The sequence below is a fragment of the Taeniopygia guttata genome, chromosome 2, assembly GCF_048771995.1.
Source record: "Taeniopygia guttata chromosome 2, bTaeGut7.mat, whole genome shotgun sequence".
NCBI lineage: Eukaryota > Metazoa > Chordata > Aves > Passeriformes > Estrildidae > Taeniopygia > Taeniopygia guttata.
In genome coordinates this window covers 5620202-5637001 of record NC_133026.1, presented here as the reverse complement: position 1 = coordinate 5637001, position 16800 = coordinate 5620202, and the positions used below count along the sequence as shown (strand labels likewise).

The 16800-nt window shown below is 41.6% G+C and overlaps 1 protein-coding gene across 5 annotated transcripts in view; it reads right to left on the bottom strand.

The window, feature by feature from the left end:
- The window catches only part of LOC100221337 (sodium channel protein type 5 subunit alpha), a 217043-nt gene that overhangs the window by 57208 nt on the left and 143035 nt on the right, over positions 1–16800 (bottom strand). For 3 of the 5 annotated variants that reach the window (XM_072925296.1, XM_072925295.1, XM_072925300.1), the window contains one exon: positions 2533–2679. The exons of 1 other annotated variant lie outside the window; for it this stretch is intronic. In XM_072925296.1, coding sequence (XP_072781397.1) covers positions 2533–2679 — 147 coding nt within the window. The remainder of the gene's footprint in view (positions 1–2532; positions 2680–16800) is intronic. One more of the 5 variants, XM_072925297.1, reaches the window with a different exon arrangement.

Here is a 16800-nt window from a genome sequence, read left to right as displayed (position 1 = left end):
TATTAAAGTAAATTATATTAATTCGTACAAAGAGACTAATGGATAAAACTGGTAAAAGACTGTAATGAAATGGCACTTTGAAAGGGGAAAAAAAAAAAAAGTAAGAAAAGGCTGGTATTTAAGGAAATATACCCAGGCAACAAGATATTTCTTTTTAGCAAGTGAATTATTCCTTTTGGTAAATGAAGAAATCTAAGTCATCTGATCCATTTAAAGCCAGATTCCACAAAGTTGTGTGAATATTTTATGGGTTAGCATTTTGGCAGAGAAAGCAGCCAGTTTGTACTCCAAAGTCTTCTCCACCTGTGACACCAATGATTTTATTTCTACGGTGCCTTTCTGATGATGGATATAGAATGAATTTTTAATCATATAATGTACCCTTTACTGACACCAAGAGTGTTTCACTAGGAACACATCCAGTGTTTCCTGTCACTGACAATCCCTGAAAGCCCTGCCTCTTGGGCATACCAAATCTGTTACTCCCTTGCAGTTGTTGGCTTTATTTGGCCAGTTGCAACTTCTTGGGACATTCATCAAAAATACGACGAGCGTGTCCTTGCGTGCTGGCACAAAGATTGCTCCTGCACAATGGGACCGTGGGTATGTAATGTCCACACGAGATCTTCCAAAATAGCATCCTTTGGGCTTTGCTCTTTTGTGTTGGCATTCATAGCCTCGCGTGAACTTCCGCTCGATTTCAAGTCATCCCTGGATTATTGCCATGTTCCTCCACCTCTTTCTAAGCAGCTGCAAATAGAATCAATTATACCCTGCTATAGAGAGGTGGCACTTGTGTCTCAGGACCCTTTGAAAGCTGAGGGAGGAAATGGGGATTATTTCTTTATCACGATGTTGCTGAATATATCGAGGCTAGAATGTTCCTGACTTATCATGACATTTTGTTATAGCACTAAAGAAGGACATAGTTTTCTGGCTTCACTGTTAGGATCACAGGGTCCATTTGTCTTGAAAAGATATTTAAACATGAAGGATACCTAATCCTCTGAGAGAAAAATGCCTGACATGGTCTTCTAATTCCTCCTAGTTATGCTTCTTTACATTGTTTGAAAGTTTTGTATTTCTTTGCTACATATATATACTTTTTTTCTCCCTGAGACCATGATATGAAATATTTAAGTCTCTTTCCTCTAAATTCAGGTTGTTTTCTTTCTGAATATGAATATGCCAAGAAGTACTCTGGCAAGGATTGCCCTTTAAAGAAAGGCTTCATGGCTGGAGGATTTCTGGTTCCTGGGAGTGGAATTTATCTCACCTAAGTGTGCAACCTAAGTGCTCCCTTTATAGTTAATGGAGAGAAATGGGCTCTTTTATGAGATCTGACCTAATGTAAATGCTGATTTCAGCTGGAGACACATTTACCTGCCTACATTGTCTAAACAGAGGCCTCAGATGACAAGTCCAGATGCAGATTGTCTACATTTAGTGCACTAAGTTCCACCCATATAACAACATAAATCAGCAGGCTTGGAGGAGGGGAGCCCTGGCTCTGGGGTGGGTCTGTTTCCTCTTGTCCTGTCAACATTTCTTCAAGGGCTTGCTCCTGCTGGACACAAACTTGCCAGCAATTTTACAGCAGAACTGGGAAAGGTGTGATGTGTGTGACTATTGTGCCATCCTTTCCTTTTCATCAATTTTTGTCCCACACAACAATCCCTGGTTTCAATCTCAAGAAGCTGTGGAACTCTCCAAACTCCCAGGACATTCTAAACCTCCATTTCCTCATTTCAAAGAGAGGAATCCATCACTCTCTAGTAATAAAGGCAATGCTATGTCAATAAAATTCTAAATCTGAAGTGGAAGAACCCCTAACAAGTCAGCAAGGAGAATACAGGCAATTACACAGCCTGGAGTCACTCAGTGTACAGTACAAACACGTTATTTTTGATATTTATGTTTATAAGGACAACATCATCCTACAACTTGAAAATAAATGTCAATGTGTACACATCAAGAAACAATTAATGAGCTGCACTTTGGCCAAATCAACTAAATAATACCAAAGCTTGCTCTTTAGTTAGTACCTTCACATCAGCTACTTAAATTGTCGCACCTTTCTTGGGCGTGTGTTAACAGGAAAAAAAAATCATAATCTGTGACAGAGAGCAGATGCCCTCCAGTGAACTCAACATTCAGGTCTGCCAAGTCAGCAGATGCCTTTCCTAGAGCTGCTTTTCAGTGGGAAATCACACACATATTTTCTCCTAAAATGAGACAGTAGCATTATGGATGATTTTGTGGTTGTTTGGGCTTTTTTTCCCCAAAAGCCTCTTACAATTCCATCTTCATTTATAATGCACGTTTTCCAAGCTTTCCAATTATTTTTATAACAACAAAATCCTCTCTCTTCTTTATTAAGACTGTAATACCTATTACACACTATTGCTTTCCTACCCCATGACAAACATGTATTTTTACAAGCCATAAACCCCACATAAACCAGTGGCATGCACTATGGAGCTGGTGCAATGAATTTCATGCAGTATCAGGTAGGAAAGTTGTTTGTGTTACCTCTTTTTTCCCTACTGGAGGTGGTGGCTCAGCCTTCAACTGCTTATCCACGTGCAACTCACTTAACTCTTCATAAATCTCAGAGTTCTGACTCCGGACTCCTGGGCTTTGGCATTGCTGCCCCCTCAGCTGCAGCTGCTTTTCCTGCTGGAAATAATCCTAGATGGGTTTATTTTCTTTTTCTTTGATAGCATGCTTATTTCTTAAGGAGAACTCTCCAGCTAGAAGAGAAAACAGCCTGGACTATTCTCGTCAGGGCATGACATCTTAAAGAGAATGGCAAGAAATGTGATAACACAAGTTTATGTTGCAAGTTTTGAGCTTTAGCAACTTGGTTATGCCAAGATATATGATTGTAGAAAATGGAACATACAAATAGACCAACTTTTTTTCTGAGCTTTTGTTGCTGAGGTGGGAGGAAATTCCCTTGCCATCTTCATTTTGAGCCTGATTTGAGACACAAACTTCCTCCAATGACCTGAGGTGCAGAGAGAGGTGGCTGCCAAATAACCAAGGAGTGTACTCTGAAAATTCAGAATCAGGTGGTGGTACTCAATATAAAAGCTGGAGAAAGGCACAAGGGCAAAACCAAATATTGTTCTATGAGTCTGCTTGAAATTGTGTGAAAAATCCTCACACCCAGAGAAGAAAAGATACACATCGAAGGGGAAGAAAATGCAAAGTTCACTGGAAAAGATAAAAGATATCTGACAATAGATACGGGAAAACTGCAGGTAAACACACAAATGTACGAGGCTCCTATTCAGCAAAACACTTGAGGCTACTTTGCACCCACTGAAGCACAGGGGGTTCAACCAAAGGCTGAAAGGAGAGCACACTCTGAAGCACTTCCCTGAAAGGGGATGGATTCTGGAAGCACAGCAATAATTTTTTTCTCTCAGTAAACACATTTGACTGGACCTTGTGCTTGCAAGTTTGTGTGGTGCCATTAAATCCAGCCGCTTCTTCCCAGAGTGGTGATTATTGCTGCCGAGCTCTCAAAAAGTTCTCCCAGGACTAATGGCAGAGGAAAGGATGTTTGCAGGGTTAGTCCCTCCCTCTGGAGGCCCAGGTTCTCTCTTTGTGTGGCTTTATTGATCCACCTAAGGCAGGGACTTCACTGAAAACTCCACAGCTCATCACAGCACTACCACTGTTCGTGCCATTACTAACACAGCTACTAAAATATTAATAAAACTCCAGCAGGATTCAAAGGGCTGTGCTGAATTGTTTACAGAGGGACTTCCATGCTGAGAAAAAAATTACAAGCATAACTAGATTTCAATAGTAATTATTTAAACCTATTTATCTTTCATTTGTCCAGCTTTTTTTTTTTCCCTTTCCCTCGGCTTGACTGACATTCAGTGTTATTCAGGTATTAAGCAAATTTCCCTTCCCCAGGGAGTCCCAGACTACCTGCCTCAGTTTTAAAGCCCCATCACTGCAGGAAGTCCCTCAAGAGGTACCCAGAGCAGAAAAACACTTTATTCCAAATGTAACCATCTGAAAGACCAAATGACACAAAGGAAGCAGTTGGTTAACAAATTGCTCTCTGTATAAATATGTTTGGACTCTCAGGTTTGTACCAGTATTTTCAAATGTTGTTGTGTGTTTCTGGAAAATTAATTTAAAATCAAATTACTTGTTTCCTGCTTTGGAGGGCATGTGGTCTAAAATATATTCTAACTGTAATAAATCAAATTATGCATGTCCAAACCTATACCCTCTGCACAGGAAAGTACTACATACAATTTCTAGCCACACATTATCACTGATCTTCATAGACCAATAACCACAGGGTTACAGGTATGTCTCTGACAAAAAGTAACACTTTTTAAGACATTTCAACGGCCTTTATCTTTGGAAATAGTTTAATATTCAGGAGAGAAGCCAATGTGGAAGGCACAGTACACACAACTAAGGCACTCAGCCATAAAATGTTCTTTTTTTTTTAATGCAATGTGCATTCAACTTAGTACCAAGTAATCTTAATGGCATGATATTGGTTATAGCACTGGAACAGCAGAAACAATCGTTTCATGTTGAAAGTGCAACACAATCTGAGGTGACGTCTCAAGTTCATTTATTCAGAAAGGTTGTGCACTCAGATTCACTAGAAACCGTGCACAGTAAGAGCACAGACCCTGTAACTCAGCTGATCTGATAATATTCTAATTGATAAGCAAATTATTGTGTTAAGCTAGAGTCAAATGCCAAACTTACACTAATTCTCTGTTTACTAATCCCTCTGTGTGGTACCAGGACTTAGCAACACTTTCATAAAGACTCAACTCCAGGAAATGTGGTCCTGGCTTCTTCCCAGAAACCACACTTGTACCATGGATCCAGTGAGTTAATGTTAATTAAAACTGATTAATATATCCTGGCAAAATATTCAACGGGGCATCACGCATATGTGCTCAGACAACGATTTGGTTCATCAATGTGTTTTTTTCAAACTTGTCCTCTAAATTTATAAGCTGGGAGGAAATGAGTAAGAGAAATAGACTGTTCTAAAGAATGTGGTAGTGTAGACTGATCCCAAAAGGAGTGTTAGGGATTCAGCAAGCAACTAATGACAGTTCTGGTGAACGATTCTCATGGGATGTGACATTCTCATTTCCAGCACACAGCACCTGAAAACCAGCAGAGACCTGTCTGGGGAAAGGTGCCTTTGGTTTATGTTGTTTAACTTTGGGCTGTTTGCTTTTGTCCTTATTCCAGATGATTTGTTCTTCTGGCGGCAACGGCAGCAGGTCTATCTCCTGTACAGCTTCCCACCATGGGTGGTTTACATAATTTATGTTTAATTTTTGTATCAAGTGCCACGTTGCCAAGGCAATACACATTATGTTAATATTTATCAATTCTGTCGCTTTCTTCATTTGTAAAGTAAAAACATTGAATGGTGCTAAAACTTTGTGCATGCAAAGGGAGGGTTGGGAGCCCAGGACTGACCTAAGCATAAACCAAAAGTTTGCTCACCTCTGCTTTGACGTGGGCCCTAAAAAGAGGTGATCTGCCAACACCATACCAATGATTAGCACATGGAGGGGGGTGGACAGGGCTGTCCTCTCTCACGCTGCAGCACCAGGAAAACAGCTACCAGATTGGAAACAGGGCATAATCTGGGTGACATCTCAAGAGTGCTGGTGCATGGACCCACATAGTTGTTTGCTGACACCAATAAATGCAAAGGCTCCACACTGCGTTGTGTCTCTGAAAAGCACAGATCAGCTAATTGTTCCAGGCTCAAACAGGGATTAGTACAAATGCTGCTCCTCTGGAAAGAGGACTTGCTGCTGGCAAAACAAGGCAAATACCTGTCATCAGCATGGATTCACTTTATTCCTTCCCCATGGAAATATCATTTTTTCCATTCTGTGCAAACAAATTTAGAAAGAGGATCCCAGGACTTGCCTTTTGGATGGTGATCAGTTCAAATGGGCTCTCCTGATGCTTCTCTCACTCCCTAGATCATGACCCTGTCTTGTGACATTTGTTCCCAATTCCCTGGCCATGGCTGTTGTGAGAAAGATGTGCAAATCCTTTGATAGCAGGAAGCTTCCTGTCCCAAGCAGGTGGGGAGGAAAGAGATGGGAATTGGCTCTGGGGCCCTCCTTCCTTGCCATTGTTATTGCAGAGCCAGTGAGCAAAAATTATGTGGATAGATTAAGTTAATTATTTTACTATTTTATGAGAAGGATAAGGGATTTCCCTTTGTCTGGTGAGACAGTGCAAATGAAAACTGCCTTTTACTCAGTCCCAATGCATTGGGAAGCTCTGATGCCATGTATCTACTTCCAACCACACTCATGCATCCAGCTGCCTCTTTGAAGGCCACTTTTGAGACACTAATGGAAAATTTAGAGATGTTTGAGTTGTGCAATCACATCCCAGGTGTCATCTGGCCAGGACATTTCCAGGCACAGACTCAGGAGTGGAGGCTTGTCCTGGTCCCCACATACATGCCTGCACACACTGGGCCATGCCAGGGGAAATCCTCCTTTACCTTGGGATGTTGCCCATCAGAGGAGCAGCAGGAGCATGACAACAGAAGAATCTCTGCTTCAGCCATTCATTAATGAGTGATGCTATGACATTGACTCTCCTCAAGAAATCCAACTCCTTTAACAGACGACAACACATTTTAACCTGCAAAGTTTCCTCTACCCAAATTTTGGAGACCATAAGGGGACTCTGCAGAGCTTTTCATGTATAGTAAGCCCTGTCCAGCAGTGTGACAGGGATTGTTACAAGAGGGCTGTTTACTCTGTAAAGTGGTTGTTGATGTTTGTGTTTCTCCTTGCAGACAACTATGGATTTCACAAAATTGCTGTGCCTGGCAGCAATTGGCACCCTTTCTCAGCAACAGTTTGCATCTAGTAACTGGCACCCTTCCTCTGCAAAGAAGCCAACAAGTAAATGATGGTGAAAACTGAACTGTTTATATACTACCTCCACATAAGTGGAGAAGCAAGCAGATTGCAGAGCTGCTGAAAGACGGTGAGCTTGCATTACTGCCTTGGTGGCACTTGTTTCGTGTGTAAAGTAAACAGGAGACTGCAGACTGCAGAGCTGTCGGGCTGACAACTCTCAGATATGCTGAATTCAGTCTTTCTGAAAAGCCTTGAAAAATCTGAGCTGAAATGGGAGAGAAATAAATAACCACAAACTGGAGAAACGAATCGTTGGTTCTTATTACCAGAACAGATCATTTATGATCATGGTTCTTCTCTTTCACAAATAAATGTAAATCCTTGTAGCACCAACAAAATCAGTGCATTTATCTTTCTGCACGAAGAAAGATCACCAAATTGATCAGGAAAATTCCCTTACTACCATAATATAAGAAGGGGATGATTAGTATCACTTGTTCTGCTAGGAATGAAAGAAGGCTGGAGTGCAGCTGTCAATTTTAAATGTGCTCATTTAAGAATCTCACTAACCTGCTTTGAATAATTGCTTCCGTAATACAGAGTTGCCACTACTCTGTTTAATGAGAAATCAGAGGAAAACCTGGAGCAATACCACATCACAGCACTAGGATTATAGCTAAGACACAAAAGGACTTGTGCTACACTGTGTTCATTTGCAAGAGCATTTTATTGGCAGACTACAACATTTGCAATACCAATGTAAAGTGTGTCAAGTCCCACCTTAAGGCTGACACACACATGTATCATCTAAGACCTGCAAATTCCTCATAGAGGGGAAAAAGCCAGGAAAGACTAAACGTGATTATTTGAGACTGGTGATGCCCCCTCTCCATCCTATGCCACTTGGTCCATCATTCCACTTCAGCAGGAACAGCCAGACACCACAGCTTAGTACACTGATTTTTGTTCCATTTTGCTGCATTTATCTACCCCTCCCTGACATTTCTCTTGTCATTCATCTATGCAAAAGCCAGAAACAAAACGGTGCAAAGGCACTAAAACATCAGAATTAGAAGGTGCTGCTCACATTTGCTGTGAGTCCACGTGCTTTTTTTTTTCTTTCACTTTTTTATGATTCAGCTTTATAGGAACCATGCTTATAAAAATCCAAATCACTAACATATGCATAAGAGCCACGTGGGCAAAATAGCTTAAACCAATAGTCCCTGAGTTCAGAAAGAGCAGAGTTTGTTGTCCAGCCCCTGGGTAGATGATGCCCCTAACCTGGATGTCTGTAGGTCCCAGGTGATTTTTGTGTGTGCTGTCACCTGTCAGAGTTAAGGCCATGGAAGTCTGAAGTTACACCTATGTCAGTTAAACACAGATCTTACCCTCCTGTTTGACCTAAGAAACACATTTATTTCCCAAAAAAGTCACAGGGTATTTGTAAAGAAAACACCAGTACCTGCTCTAGAAAAATTATGCTCCCGTGAGTACTTAGCTAGATAAAATTAACAGTAACTGACCATTACAATTCAGGATGTCCAAGGCTAGGGCTGGCCAGAAAACACAGCTGCTCAGCAGAGGATGTTAACAGCAAAAACTCCCCTGGAACCAGCCTGACCTGGTATTTTCTTCTACTTTGAATAAAGGTGAACTAAGACTTTGCCAGACAAACCTCATCACAGCCACTGACTGGTGGTCTCTGCATGAGTGTTGGATACTTTGCAAAATGTCATCCCTCAGAAGCAGCAGTTCAGCAGTGTTTCTTCTTGGATTAATTCAGAATATTTAAGCCTTTGAACTCTGGCTGCAGAAGAGTAAGGCATATTTTTTCTAATGGCTTCTGCCTTCCTGGCCCTAGATTGTTTACCACACTGAGCAACACACTCCCGATAATAAAACAGAAATTCATTATTCCAAGGGTTGACTCTGAAAACTTGTCTGAGAGGAAGAACTTGGCAAAAAGATGGACTGCCAAAGTTAATTTATACTGTTATCAATTCAATAGGCTTAAATAGGCAGTGAAAGCGTTTCATAAGTGTTCATTGTGCAGAGTTCAAGCTAATACCTTCTGCTAAATTGCATTTTGAAGTTTAATCACAATCTACTTTATGTTTCTTTCGGTAATTGGGATTTCTCCACTGTATAGTATAAAAAACTCAAACTAATTGGCTTCTCTGATAGAAGTTTAAATTTTGGAAATTTGCCTTGGAGTGCGAGTGCCTGAAATAACCCAGAACCTTTCACCCAATTAAGATGTTAATATTTTGATCATTAAGAAAACTTCATACTATTACAGGCAATAGCAACAAAATAATCATTATTTGAAGTGTTATTTTGGAACATAATTAATGGGAGCAGTTTTACCCCTCCAACACACTGCCTCACATGGCACGGGAGCTGTTGGGGAACTGCCTGCTGCTCTTTTTGCCCAAAACGCTATATGTCAGCATTTTCTTTACCAAAGGGAGAAACAGTGAGAAATGCTCATTTCTGGTCAGCCTTTTGCTTGGGGGAGGGAGATGGATACTGGGAAATGGCATCCAGCAAGCTGTGACAGACTGACGCTCAGTCCCGGGTCCGGGCACTTGTCCAAACGCATGTTGTCAACTCTGCTGTGCTGATATCGGCTCTCTCAATGCCAGCCTGGCTTTTCCCCCCTCCTTTCTTTCTCTGCTCCATCAGCTCCCTGTGTTTCCTGCACCTTAGGCATTTTGCTGTGGACAAATATGTTTGCCTGGCACCGAGAACTGAATAAGCACCCTAAAACCTCTGTTTGTGGTGTGACTCCAGTCGCGCCAGCAGAGATCTGACACGGGAGTTTCTGCCCCACAAAATAAACCCAAGAGTCTTTCCACACGTAGAAGCCAGGATGGGGACATAGGTGCTTTAAATCTGCTGCTGGGATTTACAGTCCCATTTCTTTTTTTCTAATGCCCTTGCTGCTATTCTTCTGGAGACAATAAATCCAGAAATGTTCTCTTTTATTGCCAAAAATAATTAGCCAATAATTGTGGTCTACACAGTTTTCAAGAAACACAAAGCAAAACATACGGCTTAAAAAGTGATAAATCCAGGCAAACTACGTACAGAATAATAAGGAAAGCCCCCTGTTATCTTACTTAATGATCAGAAAAATATTGGCCCAAATAAAGGTGACAGGAAGGATGCTGTAACATTTATTGTGTGCAGCATGCATGCACACATGTGGGCTCACTCTCCTTCCTGTGAGAACTGGGGAGTCATCAACAGGATTCAATGGCATTTTATCCAGCTACACTCAGAGAAAACGTGTCCCACGGACTGGAACTGCAAACAGACAGAATATAAATACTATTTGAAAAGGGCATTAGGGTTCCTGACAGCAAAGTATATTTCCTGCAGTAAAAGGCTGAAATTAATGTACCCTTGTCAAATAAACGCATGGTTTCACGGTATCTCTGATTTATAGGTGTTAGAATTATTAGGAGCATAAGATATTGTCACAAACAATTTTATAACAAAATCTTTGTGCACTGGCATCTTTATAACAATTTTCAATAATTTCAGCTACACTTACGTGAACCTGGAATAATTCCATTGACTTTTACAGAATCCCTTCAGGTTTAGAAGTAGTTTTGTAATGAACAGGAACTGTACAATAAAATTTCCACTGTATACAAAGGAAACAGATGTGGGTCCATATGCAGATGGTGAACTTTCTGTTACCTGAGAAATTTCATTCTTTTTTTTTTTTTTCCCATCTTACAAATGATGCATCATAGCTAAAATAAACTTACAGTCTCCCTGCAGAAATTAGCTGTAGTCCTTGACTCAGTGCTATGAGAAAGCAAAACCATCATACTTTAATGGTCCTCTCCGACTTCAAAATGTGAATCTCTTACTGGTAGATACTTGGAAGAAAAGCCATTAGAAACAGTTTCACCTTGTCAAATGAAATGAGTTAGTAATTCTGAAATATATAAGGGGAACAAGAGAATAAAAGCTTGGGCTTTTGATCAGTTTCAGGGCAGTGTAGAGACTGCACCAATGGAATAGAGACTGAGGGCAGCCAGCTCTGTCTTTGATGTGTACAGAGGCAGTTACTCATCTACAGCTGGAAACCTATTTTCCCTGGGAAATGTGTTTGGTGAAGTCCAGACAAAGGTATACAAGCGGGGAGAACTGTCAATTGAGGAAAAAAAAACATAAGATTGAGAGAGCAAAGTGTGCTCTGGAGCAAAGAATATCCATTCAGTGTGCAAAACCCAGGTACTGACCATCCCTTGGGTCCTCTGTGCAGATCCAGATCCAGACATCCCCAAAATGACAGCAGAAGTGCTGCTGTGCCCAGAATGGTCTAGGAAAATCCCACTGAGAAGTGCAGCTGTGCATATCACATATGCTGACATATCACCTTCCACAACATGGGGGTTTTTTGAAAACCACAAAGGCACATGTTACAAAATAACACCTCTGTGCTTCCCCATTTTGACCCAATTACGTTCTATTTTGGCTCTAGCATTAATGGCCGTGGCATATCCACGGGCCTTGGCCCATGAGATTAATAAAACCAGGCCATTTTCCAAACATCTCCCAAGGAAAGTTCAGCCATGTGGCTACCGTGACACCTAAGTGAGAGCTGGGAAGGGAAACACTGCAGGTGGGAAATTGGGGAAGCCGGAGAGACCGTGACAAACAGAGCCCCACAGCCAATATTCTTTGCCAGGTCAGGGAAAGGCGAGGCCCAGGAGACACAGCAGCAACTCTCTGCTGTCCAGGATTCACAGAGAACGGGGCAGTCCTCTTTGGGATGGCATAAAGTGGCTGTGGGGGGAACTGGGAGCACAGAAAGACAAGGCTGGGCAGCGCTGGGCCCCGGCAGCGGGCAGCAGCACTTTGTGTGTGACCCAATTAGCCACTGCCTCGGAACAAATCAATAATGGCATCTTCTGGAGACGAGCAGGCAAGTGCTGCTGGCTCGGCACGGCACTGCAAGCCAAGGCACAAAGGTGTGGTCTCCACGGAAAATTGGCGCCCTGGCCGGGTTTGTCACTGCAGAGGGGCTCAGTGTGACACGTGGCCACCAGCCACAGGGCCACCAGCCACTGCAGTGTGGGTTTTCTCCTCAGTGGCATGCTGGGCAGCCATAAACAAGAGGTTTGAGTAAGGTAAATTTGACCCAATTGCATTCTATTTTGGCTCTAGCATTAATGGCCGTGGCATATCCACGGGCCTTGGCCCATGAGATTAATAAAACCAGGCCATCTTCCAAACATCTCCCAAGGAAAGTTCAGCCATGTGGCTACCATGACACCTAAGTGAGAGCTGGGAAGGGAAACACTGCAGGTGGGAAATTGGGGAAGCCGGAGTAGTAACTCAATTTAAGGAAGGGCAGAAAGATGTAACAAGCCTGCTGGACTGACTCAAATCAGGAGGGAAGGGTAGAGACTTTTTTTAGGTGGTACTACTATAATTTCCTGGCTGTAGGAACTCACAAATGAACAAAAGGATCCAGACAGTGAACCCAAAAACCTGAACCTCACTGAGACTGTGGTAATAGGTACAAGATCGAGTTAAATGTAAGTGCAGGATGTTGTATTTTGGGGGCTGATTTAGGACACCCAGCATTACTCATCTGGAAGTTCCTTTAGGTGCATTTATCAGGATTCCTCTGAACCAAAAAAGTGATGTCACTGAAAAATGCACACACTGTTCTGGGCTACAGCTGTGGGCCACTTGAAAGGGAAGCAAAACTAAAGCAGAAATTGTTGAAGATAAAAGCTTTGCACTTAGGTCTCTAATGTAAATGGTACAAACCCCTCTGATGTCTGAAACCTTCAATGTAGCTAAATTGCAGATATGTTGTTGTAGAATCCATTGCATTAGTTGGCCTGGACTGTATCCACTTAATCATCTCAGCACCTTGTTGTCCCCATAATCTATTTCTTTCTTCTTCAGGGGACTGAAAGGTGGTGCCACATATAAAAAATGGTCATAAAGCAATTACAAGACACTGTGGAGGCTCAAGATGGTAACGTCCACATTTTAATCATCTAGGAAGCCAAAATGAGAGCCCCAAAAAACCTCGAGAAGATGCAGCCAGTAGATTGCTGTGGTTGCTACTGAGCTCTTGGGAGCTATTTTCCTCCTGGGAAAACCCATATTTTACATGTCAAACACAGGGAAAAAATTGAAAGAGCGTTATTCTTTTTTTCTCATTACGAGGCTAAAATCATTAAATCCTTAAGAAATCTGGTGGACTGAGAGGGAGAGACTTCCCCAGCACTATGAACAAGCAAAGTAGAAGGAGTTAGATAAAGACACAAATAAAATGCTGCAGTGACCAGCAGCAACACACATATCACACAGCAGTGACAAATTAATTTAGCTCAAGGCAGCTCTTTCTCAGCCCCACTCCCCATTTCTTGTGCCTGTGCTGACTTTCATTGTTCTGCTTTTCTTTTGGATCCTTTCACTGTGGGATGTGTGTGCTACAGGTACAGAAACGTGTCCCCTGGCTCTCCGAGCTGGCAGAGCACCTCACTTGCATCTCAGTAATCAAAGGAGATTTGGGAGCCATCAGGTGGGCTCACTCCTTCAAAACCCCCTCAGTGACAGTGCCACAAATTGGCAGCTTTCAGGAAGATGGCTGCTGCCAGTGCAAGCTTTGATAATAGAAATGGCAGCTGAAATTTAAACTTAGACATTTCTATTACTCAGAGGAAAATGTGCAGTTACAGAAGGTTTTCTCATCATCTGAAATTTCAAGCTGCCGTGTGCAATGCTCTGGGGCCCATTTCTCATAGCCACAATGGTTTATTTTACAGTAGTTTTGTGACTTTCTGGGAAGAACCCAGGAATTACTGTTTCTGGTGCAGGAGCTGTAAGCTGAGATGATCCTGACCCTAAAACACTCCATTAAAATCAATAACTTTGTGGTTCTGCCCGAGACCAGCATCCCTTTAGCCTCTCTCTTTCAGAGACTGGACAAGTCAGACTGATGGGAGCACAGGATATGTGGTCTGGGACCTTCAACTGACAGAGAATGTGTAAAAGGTGTGCAAGAGTCATGTAGGTTTACTAGATGTGCACTGCAGAGGTATTCATCCACATTATCCCTTTTTATGCATCTCCTCTCACCTCATTTTCCATGCTCTTGCACCAAAATCCACTTGCAGGAGGAGGAAAACACGTTCTGGCAATGCTGCCAAAGGGCTGCTCAATTCCAGGTCAGCCAACTTTAAAGGGAAGCAGGGTACATTGTCTTCTCCTCAGAAGTAAATGTACATACACATTCCCTTTGTACATACTAAAATATTGAAATATGTAAAAATATGGATTGTAATTAGGGGAAAGTTGGAATAGATTTGAATGTTTAGCATACCCTTGGTATTTCTTGTTTGGTTTCTGCGTGATGCCCTCTGCACAAAATGATACTTCATCCTAATTGTGCCCTCTCCGTGCAATCATGTAAAAATCATGTAAATTTTGCTCTTGTTCATGTTGTTCTCCCTTTGGGAGCTCTAATCTGGTTATCCTGGACATCCTGGAGGGGAGGAGGTAAGGACACCCACAGAGTTGGGGCTTGCAGGATTAAAGCTTCTGGCAGTGAGTGAGGAAATTTATTCCCCACAGTCCCACAGGGATGCCCTTGGTAAAAGGGTCAGCCCATTGTAACATCCCACAACTCAATATCCAGGGAATTGGGATTTCATATCAGCCTTCAGATCCAATAATTTATTCTGCAGTAACCCACGTGTTGATCAAGTGAATTTTTCAAGTGAATTTTTCCAGAGATCATACATCTTTGGAATGGGCACCAGTAAAAATGACAGATCTTTGAATTTGTTGGCATCTGCTTGCTCATGGCTCTGCTCCTTTTGGAGATATTTACAGCTGTGCAAGTTTATTAGGGCTTTGCAGAAAAGCAAATGCAAAGCTCATCACACAATTATAATTTCTGCTGTTAAGCTTCTTCCTATTTTTGTTTATTTATTATGCCAATGTATTTTGAGTTTTTGAGTTGGAACAGCCTTGTACACACACATTTTCCCCTCTAGCAATTTGTTAAAATTGCTTTCTGGATATATGAACTTGCTGCTTGTTTCGACCTTTGCAGCAATAAGACCCCTCAGACCTGCAGATAAAAACTGCAAACCATTGATCAGGGCTCTGCACAGGGGAACAGCAGTGACCTGCAGCAGCTGTTTGTCCAAGCCTGGAAAGCACTAGTGACAAAGCTAATTAATTAATTTCTCAACTCCATGCCTTCTGTTTAATGTACATGCCAGCAGTGAACCACATTATTTCACTGCAATCCAAATATCTCGTGGTAATGCGACAATGTTCCGCTAATGTTTGTTGAGAATTTCATTAAAAGATACATTGGGAAGGCAGAATATTGGTTTGTTTCTCCTACTGGGTTTTGTTTCCCCCTGTTTGGTTTCACTCTGAATCCCCAGTGTTTCTATTACATGTGATGACGTTTCAATATTATTGAAACTATTAGGAGTTTCCTTAATATTTCCAAATCTACTTTTATTCATAATATTGCTTCTACATCAGCTCATTCTCTCATGACTTTAACAGATCTTTCTAAAGCTCTAATTCCACATACACAGTATAAAAAGATAATAACCTGTTTCTTCCACTAATTCACACACAGAGTGAAGCTAAAGAGAAATCTGCATTTCTACACTTTTAAAGCACATTAAGACATAAAAATCCCAAACCCTCCATGCCCTATGCTGGGACTTATCTCGCAATTGTGAATGTTATTATTTATCATGAGAGAGGAGTGACAGTGGTGCAACACCCACCCCTGAGCATGCACAGGCACATGCTTCCAGTCTCATGGACACTCGAGTGCAAAGTTTCCACAAATCTTTGCTCTCACTGTGAAGAAAAAAAAAATCTGAGATTGTTTGAGATTGTCAGATATAGCAGAAAGGTGTGGGCATCTTTAAAGACCAAAAAGAAAAAAAATCACCAAATCCAGAATTCCATAATTAAACATATTTATACAGTATTATCCACACATACACTAGGTAATATTTACAACTCACCTGATACTAAGGAAAAGTCCTGGTTTAAGCTGGGATAAAGTTACTTTTCTTCCCAGTAGCTGAACAGGGCCATGTTTTGGATTGAGAATAACAATAAATTCTCAGTATATAGACTGGGGGAAAGCTGGCCAGGGGCCACTGCTCAGGAACTGCCTGGGCATGGATCAACAAGTGGTGAACAAATGTCTTGAGCATCACTTGCTTTGCATATTCTAGTCCCACTATTATTAGAATATCTTTCTTTCCTATTAAACTCTCTTTATCTGAATTAATGAAGTTTACTTCTTTTCTTCCAATTCTCTTCTTCATCTACTGCATTCCTATTTCACTTTTCTAATGTTCTCTGCTTGTTGGTTCAAATACAGCTGGGGAATAGAGAAGGACTTCAAAGAGGAAAACTAGATGCTATTCATACTACCACACTGATCCATAGACCATTTCGATAAAATAAACAGACACAAAAAATCCACCTTAAAAGTGTTTACCAAAAATTGCAGACTTGCCTTTTTGTTACCTAGGTTTCTATTTGGACAGTGAAGTTTGTGATTAAGTTTTTTGACCTCTTGCTGTTCCACTCCCCAGTGAGATGATTACTGTGAAAGACTTTTTGGAGATGCACTGACACTGAAGAGATTTCCACAACACAGCAGCAGAAATTAACCTTAAGCACCTGATTTGTGCCCAGCTCCTGACACACAGAGTCCTTCCTTGGAGCTTTTTTACGACAGTCCTTCCCTCTCTAACGACTATTTTGTTTTCAAACTTCCTTCCTCTCACCCATGAGACTGAGGATCCCTCCTGACTGCTGGATCTGAAGCAGGAGCTTTGATCCAGTGCCT